Source organism: Emiliania huxleyi (assembly GCF_000372725.1).
Source record: "Emiliania huxleyi CCMP1516 unplaced genomic scaffold EMIHUscaffold_372, whole genome shotgun sequence".
In the NCBI taxonomy this organism is placed as follows: domain Eukaryota; phylum Haptophyta; order Isochrysidales; family Noelaerhabdaceae; genus Emiliania; species Emiliania huxleyi.
The window spans coordinates 2,938-10,591 of NW_005199178.1; the positions used below are offsets into that span (position 1 = coordinate 2,938).

Here is a 7,654-nt window from a genome sequence, read left to right on the forward strand (position 1 = left end):
TAGAAGTTGATAGCGCCTGTGTGTGCTATATAACCCCCCCGCCCCCCCCTGTCCATAACCCGGTGGAGCGCCTCCCCTCCATTATGAGCTGAGAGGCCACCGGCGCCTGGGCGGCGTCCTGAAGGAGCAACGCCGCGGTTCCAGTCAACGCCCTACGGCTTTAGCCACCTCCACACGCATCGTCTCCTCGGCGCTCTCCCCTCGCCAGATGTTCCTCAACCAGACCGCCGTGCTGTGCCACAAGGCGCGCGCGAGGCAGGCGGACGCGTGACTCACCCCTCGGTGACTCAGTCCGACCGCTCTGTGGCGGAAGCCTCCATGTCGGCCAGAGGAGGTGACAGGCGTGGCGCCGGCGCCTCGGCGCCCTCGAAGCGCGAGAACGCGAAGTTCGTGGCGTGGGGCGACGGCATCTCGTACTGCGCCGCACGCCCCTCGATCGCGCCTTCCGCCATTGCAGAGGTCACGGTGCGGCCCTCCTTGGGGTAGAGGTCCTTCTTTCCATGGCGCGGGGCCGTCGACGAGAAGGACTGTCCGATGATGCCGTGCGGCAGCGAGCGCGCGGGCGCGTCGCCACGGGCCTTGAAGGCGAGGTCAAGGCGGTGCTGGGGCCCGGAGATGCGGCCGTAGACGTAGTTGCCGTGGACGGTCAGCGTCCAGTTCCCGACGGTGAAGGACGCACCCGAAAAGCTGGTCTTGACGGTCAGCCGGCCGCAAGTCTTCTTGGGGCTGCCGAGCCCGCGCGTGAAGTTTGCGCCGCCGCAGCTGCCCTGACAAAAGCCCAGCCCGTGTTGAACTCGTTTAAGTTCGCCGCGATGAAGGAGGCGTTGGCCCACTTTGTGTGAGCCGGCGTGCGGTTGCGCACGACCACGTGCGCCTCGGTGATGAAGGTGCCGTCGACGGTGAGCTTGTTCCCGTGCAGGAAGAAGCGAGACTCCTCCGTCTTGACGTTGACGCCGAAGTCAGGCGCGGAGAAGAAGTTGTAGAACACGCCGTGCCGGCCTCGAAAATCGGCCTCGCCCCCGTGCGCAAATCCGAGGTGGGGGTCGCCATTGCTGACCGCTTCGGTTATACCGACCGTCACGTCAGACACGGTGGGCAGCAACCTCGCTCGGGGCGGCCGCCGCACTCCCTCGCGTCCTGTGCTGCCACGGCGGCGGGACGAACGAGGCGATCATGCGCGTGCAGACCGCCAAGCTGAGGCGCACGCTAAAGTCGGAGGCCGAGTTTGTCTTTGTCGAGGGCGCGCTGGAGCAGACATACATCGACCCTGCGGTCGCCGCGCGCTTCGACGGCCCGTTCCTCAGCTGGTACGATGTCGAGCACGACGCCTACGAGGGGACGCGCGAGCCGGCTGCCTACCTGCGGGCGCTGATGGACGAGAGCGTCACGGTCCGCTACCCTCACGCCGAGGAGGCGATGACGCGGCTCGAGGAGGCAGTCGAGCGGCACCGCCCAGACACGCTGCTTGGCTTCTCGCAGGGCGCAATCCTCATCACGCTGCTGACCGCCGCGCACCTCGCCGCCGGCCGACCGCCGTCGTGGAGCCACAACGTCCTCGTCTGCGGGATGCCGGTCCGCGCGAACGCCTTTGCGCCCCTCTTCTCCGCGCCGCTCGACTTCCCGGCGACGGTGGCGCAGGGCCGCGACGATCCGTTTTACGAGTGGTGCCGCCAGCTTGCGGGGCAGTACGCGTCGGCGGAGTACCTCGAGTTTCCCGACGGGCACCGCTTCCCGCACGGGCAGGCCGACACCGACGCGCTCGCCGACAGCGTGAGGAGAGGGCTCCCGCACGGCGCCTTTAGTGTTGACGACTTAGGATTGTCTGCTCGACCATTGTCGTTTAGCTGCCCCGGCACTAGTAGCGATAGTGGGGTGCGTTTTGGTGTCAGAGAAAAGCGATCTTTGGGGGCTGGTGGTCGATTCCGCTAACTCCATGGCCCATACCGTGCTGTGCCACAAGGCGCGCGCGAGGCAGGCGGACGCGTGACTCACCCCTCGGTGACTCAGTCCGACCGCTCTGTGACGGACTACCGAGCCATGCTAGCTCCAGCCGCAGCCCCACCCGGCCGCCCGAGGGTGTTCCCGCAGGCAGAGAAGACCAATCCTGGGGGAAGTAACCTCATGCGCGAAGTCATTGCCCGCCCGAACCGCCATCGAGTAAAACATTCAGCACACGTGTTATGCCCCATCGCAGGTCACGCAGAGGTGTTGTCCCCAGGAGTTTTGGCCTTCGCAGTTCCCTTGCCCTCCGGATATGCAGGGCCGGTACACATGTACGTTTGGGGTGTTGGTCGTGATTATGAGGCCGTCGTGGATGTACATTGGAGAATGTTTGCGGCAATTTTTGCAATTGAAGCCACAATACACTGTCTTGCTGCTACCCGTCCCCCCACCATTGGGTCCAATGTATACCCCGCCACGTTCACGTTTGCAACTGCACTCGCCGCTTTCCTCCTGACTCGATGTGCACGCAGGCGGCGATGGAGGTTTCGGCGGGGGAGGCGGCGACGGCGGCCGGTGGATGCACGGCGGCGACGGCGTGTAGACGGGCGGCGGGCGGTTGCACCAAATGTAAAGTGCGATCATTCCCAGCTTTTCGTTCTCCTGGCAAGTGGCGTAGCCTTCCAAAGTGTGGCATCCATCCGTACACTTAAACTCTTGCCCGGCTAAGAAGCCGACAGTATGGAATTTATGGCAGCAGGGCCTGTTCTCAGTGCAGCCATAGCATTCCGACTCCTCCTCGTCGGGGGGCAATTCTACTGGCGGGGGCACGTCGCAATAGGGCAACGGGCCCGGCGGCGGGTCTATGATTGGTGCTGGGGTAGGGGTTGGAGTGGGTGCGGGGTTTGGGACAGGGGTCGGCGAGGTAGGGGTCGGAGTGGGCGCTGGTGTCGGCGTTGGACCGGACGGGGTCGGTGCAGGGGTTGGGGCTGGTGTCGCCGCCGATCCCCCCTCGCAACGGTCACCCATGACACACTCGTCCTCTGAGACAATGCAGTTGGCGTACCAGCAATCGGATTCGCACGGAGCATTGAGTGGCATGTAGTAATCGTCGCACTTGATAACACTAGCAATCTCGCAAGTCAGGTCAAAGTTCTCTGCAATGTTGAGCTGGTTGCACGGGGGTGGGCCAGTGTGGGCAGGCGGCGGCGACGGCGAGACGGACGGCGGGGGCGACGGCGACAGGGACGGCGGCAGCAACGGGGGCAAGGGAGGGGAGATGCGGCAGCACTCCTCCTCCTTTGCGTCGAGGTCGGTGCAAGCCGCCCCCAACGAGGCGAGCAATTCCGACTCCATGTCGGGGGTGTCGCACAAGCCGTTGTACCAGAGGTACTCGCAAGTGCAATCTAGCCCCCTGCCCTTTGGCGGAGGCGGTGAGGGCGGCGCTTCTTCGAGCTCGTAGTCAAGGGGAGGCGGCGGCGAGGGCGGCGGCGGCGACGGGGGCGGAGAGCAGGGCGCGGACGACTCGGACAGCCGACGGCGGCTCGAGAGGTGCGACGCCTCGACCGCGCCGTCCGTCGACGCGGCGTCCGCGTCCGCTGCCAGCGCGCCGCGCGCAACGGCGGACACCTCGGCGCCCTCGAACCGAGAGAAGGCAAATGCGGTGGCGTGGGGGCCGGCGAGCTCGTACATGGCCGCGTTCCCGTCGATGGCCCCCTCCGCCATCGCAGACGTCCGAAAGGTGCCCGAAGCCGGGTACTCGTCGACGCGGCCGTGGCGCGGCTCGGCCGACGCAAAGGCTTGCCCGATGATCCCATGCGGGAGGTGCCGTGCCGCCACGCCGCCCCGGGCGCGCAGCGAGATATCGAGGCGGTGGGCCGGGCCGGAGATGCGCTCGTACACCCAGTTTCCGCGCACGACGGCGGTCCAGTCGCCGATGGTGAACTCGGCGCTCGAGAAGCGGACGGCGATGAGCATCTCCTCGCACCGCTTGGAGGTGCCGATGCCGAGGAAGAAGTCGCCGCCGCCGCACTTCCCCGTGATCATGTTGAAGCCCGTGTTGTACTCGCTACGGACAGGCCAGGGACGGGTCTGGCTGGAAACAACGGGCGCCTGGGTTCATATCCTCTGGCATCGCACTTTAACTCGCTCGCCCAAAACGAGGCGAGGCAGAGCTTGTTCTTCCGCCCGCCGACGCGCGCCACAAAGTGCACCTCGGTGAGGAAGGACCCGTCGACGACCAGCGTGCCGCCCTCGTCGTAGAGGTTGTGCAGCCGGAAGGTGGCGTCCTCCGTCTTGATGTTGATGGCCAGGCGCGGCGCCGAGAGGAAGCAGTAGTACTGGCCGTCCCGCCCGCGAAGGTCGGCACGACCGCCGAATGGGAAGGAGAGGTGCGGGTCCTGCGCACGGCGGCGGCGACGATGTGGTGAGGCGAGGAGAGGGAGAGCAGGAGCCTGCGGGTTTGGCCGTGGCGGCGGACCCGAGCAAAGTCGCCCTCGACACAAGGCGACGCGGAGTCGCTGTCGCCGCGACCTTCGACGAAGCGGTCGCCACCGATCGCTGGGAAGTAGCAGAGCTCCAGCCGCTCATCGCCAGTCAGGGGTGCGCCATCACAAAAGTTGAAGCCCTAAGTATGTGTGATGGGCCATGTCGTGGACTAGGTCGTGGTGTGATGGGCCATGCCATGGATGTGCTAGAGCAGCTGCTAGAACGACCATGTAACTTCCTTGGAAAAGGGGAAATTGAGATTAGGGGCCCCCCCCCCCCCCCCCCGCCTCATGCCTTTGTGTCTGAGACGGCTAGCCAACTGTACGCGGCACACGGCTACCTTCTCTTTCCTCAACCCGCGAGCTATGAACAGGGACGAGTTCGCGCTGCGCTAGATAGATAGAGTTTAACAAAATCAACTCTCTCTCACAGCAGACAGGCTCGACACAGGTGCGGACTGGCGCGTGCTAGCACTATCACAGGCAAACCACCGGAGCCGCCTAAGCGACTTCGGTAAGCACGGCAATGCACTTAGGCTTAGCTCCGTGCACAATGCCGCTCTCCCCGCTAATAACCGGCGGCCGATAACCGGGGCCCGCCCACCGGAATATTCCTACTGTCGCGGCCTAAAGTCTGTGCATGTTGTCGGGGACACGATCCCGGCGTGAACACAACTAACTGACGGATCCGCTCCTGACAGTCGCACGCGCCGCGCTCGGTCGGGCGCGTGCGACTGTCTTTGTTTGAAGTAAGTCAAAAGTCGAATCAGAGCGGTGTCGGCGTTGTCCTGAGTTTTCACTTTTCTCCCCCGGACCGCCCAGCCGGCACCGCTTCCGGGACGCACGCCGGCGAAGCACCATCGAGCTGCTGTATGGCCCCCGGCATCGCCTCCCCTGGCTTAGCTAGATTGAGAGATATTGTGGACATGATTGGTCTCTACAATATATACACTGACACTGAACCTCCCAGAGCTCGTCCCGGTCCGTCACGGCCATCCTCGTCCTCCGGCGGGCCCCCGGCCGCGGCGCGGTGCGGCGGTGTCACAAATCCGACCACAGAGCACCTGGACGCGGTCGGGCGATTCGAGGCCTAACTAGGCGTATGCATTGCCCATCCAGGGCTATCACCTGGACCTATCAACAGGCGCCTGCGGGCCGTGGTCAGGAGCTGCTGTGAGGGGCACATAGGTGAGCTAAATAAATAAATAAAAACGGACACCTCTACTTAGCGGGGACAAAGCAAGGAGGCGGCTGAGTGTGGCAGAGGCCCTGTGTGTGGCCGGGCCACACCGCACGCTGATGAGTGAGCGGCAAACAGCGACAGCGGCGAGCGCGGGCGAGTGGGGGACCCTGCAATTAGAATTCAAATTTCTCTCTCGCCCCTGCAATTAGGTTCGACACAGGTACCAAAAGAGGCACAGTGAGAATTTTACAACCAAACTCCGTCCTGCAATATGTACATGAATATGCCACCCAACCCCCTTCCAGCGTGCTCCCCCCTCGCCGTCGCGGACGCCCGGAATGTGCTTGAGTTCACGTCGACCTCGTCGCTTCGACACCACCTCGAAACCTTCGGGGCAAGATTCGCCGACCTTGGCTCCAGCCAGGGCAACAGTCGCCGCCGGCTGGAGACATCCTTGAGGCTCAGTGCTGGAATGCACAACAAGGTCAACAAATGCTTCCCCGTGGCGATCGGTCTCGACATCATGGAGGCCAAGCTGCGCATCTGTAACGGAGGGCGGCCCTTCGATCCCGGTGTGCTTAAAAAGGTGTCGCAAGCCGCAGCTCCCGGTAGCAGCGTTGCATCGACGAAGCTCCCTCCGCTCTGCGTCAAGGCGGACCTGCGTGGGCTCTACTCGGGGAGCGATGCGAGGAAGGATCCGCTGTTCGACGGCCTGTTCGACGGCACCCAGATGATCGACATCCTCGAGCACATCAATCGGCCGCTGCCCCCGGCCGCCGCCGCGGCTGTGCCACCAGGCCGCCGCAGAGAAGTATGGAACGCCACGTTTGACACGGCCGATCACGCGATGGCGCTCTCAGTCTGGACCGCTGCTTGCATGGCATCTCGGCTCATCTGCGTCATGGAGGGCCCGGGCTTCGACGGCGAGGAGTGGCTGCAGGCACACGGCTTTGCCCACTATTACGCGCGCTGGAGCGGCCACACGAGCCATGTCAACTCGACATCGATGGTGGGGGCGATCAAGCGGTTGCCGCGAGCGCGCAAAGCGGCAAAACTCATCATGCTCGCGGGTCCCATTCCAACCGCCGCGAGTAATCTCATCCTCCGGCTGCCCCCCAACCCAAGAAAGCGCGCATGTGTCGCCCATGATCAGGGGCGCTTTGGTCTCGGTTGCGACAGGCACGCGTACGGAAGTAAGGAGGAAGATGAGATGCGGAAGACGCATCAAGCCGGGCACGCCTTCAAATATCCCAAGGATGCCTCGGCTGCGGCGCTCAACCTGGCGTCCAGAGGCATCTACGAGCGGATGGTGACCGTGGTGGTGTACGACTTCGACCCCGAGACGAACACAATGAGCGCTGCGAGCGCGGCCGCCATGCTGTCCCGCGGAGAGAACGTGGTGCGAGGTAAGCCAGTCTTCTGCCAGCTTCCCGGTCCGCGGCAAAAGCTGTCGGCGAAGGAGTGCCATTCGCGCATCATCAAGGCCGCGAAGCAGGCAGTGAGAAGCTGACGCACGTGGACGCTGTCGCTGACGCGCGTGAAACGGGCACAGCCACAGCGCACAGGCTCAGAAGCTGCCGTGGCAGAGCGGCTGGGCGTGGGTATTTGGCAGCGGTGTTTAGTTAACTCGACATGTGTACGTATATCCGCGTGGTCCGCGTGGTGTGCACGCAACACGCGTCGTCGGCCGGGTCGATCCGGCACAGCGTGCACGCCGCCTCCCCCCGCTGCCTACCGCCGCCGCCCGTCTACACTCTCCGGTCTAGGTGGCAGCCCCTCTCTAACCCCAGCCTGGCCCTCCCCGCTCCTCCCGCCCGGCCTAGCGCCGCCTTAGTCGTCGTCGGAGGGCAAATCCTCGTCGAGGAACAGCGACTCGTCCACGGCGTTCAGGTCCACGGCCGCCGCCGGCGCCTTGCTGCCCGCCGCCGGCGCCTTGCCCGCCGCCGGCGCCGCAGCCGCGCCCAGCTCGTCGTCCTCCGGAAAGTCGTCGTCCGCAAAGAGCGACTCATCCTCCACCAGCGCGACGGCATCGGCGGCGGCGGCG

At 64.7% G+C, this 7,654-nt stretch overlaps 3 protein-coding genes across 3 annotated transcripts in view; 2 read left to right on the forward strand and 1 right to left on the reverse strand.

Moving 5' to 3' along the window:
- Window positions 1–122, forward strand: part of EMIHUDRAFT_242901 (hypothetical protein) — a gene marked incomplete at both ends in the record, with an annotated part of 1,087 nt that extends 965 nt beyond the window's left edge. The window contains one exon of the mRNA XM_005771721.1: window positions 96–122. Coding sequence (XP_005771778.1) covers window positions 96–122 — 27 coding nt within the window. The remainder of the gene's footprint in view (window positions 1–95) is intronic.
- A 1,051-nt stretch (window positions 123–1,173) lies between these two features.
- Window positions 1,174–1,859, forward strand: EMIHUDRAFT_242903 (hypothetical protein; the record flags this gene model as incomplete). Its single annotated transcript, XM_005771722.1, has 2 exons — window positions 1,174–1,770; window positions 1,845–1,859. 2 exons carry the CDS (start codon window positions 1,174–1,176, stop codon window positions 1,857–1,859), a joined length of 612 nt encoding a protein of 203 aa, XP_005771779.1.
- An 851-nt stretch (window positions 1,860–2,710) lies between these two features.
- EMIHUDRAFT_117984 (hypothetical protein) lies at window positions 2,711–5,313 on the reverse strand (the record flags this gene model as incomplete). The annotated part of the gene is made up of 5 exons (XM_005771723.1): window positions 2,711–2,739; window positions 2,967–4,009; window positions 4,081–4,340; window positions 4,421–4,567; window positions 5,257–5,313. The coding sequence occupies 5 exons, from the start codon at window positions 5,311–5,313 to the stop codon at window positions 2,711–2,713; spliced, it is 1,536 nt and encodes a 511-aa protein (XP_005771780.1).
- Between the last annotated feature and the right edge of the window lie 2,341 nt (window positions 5,314–7,654).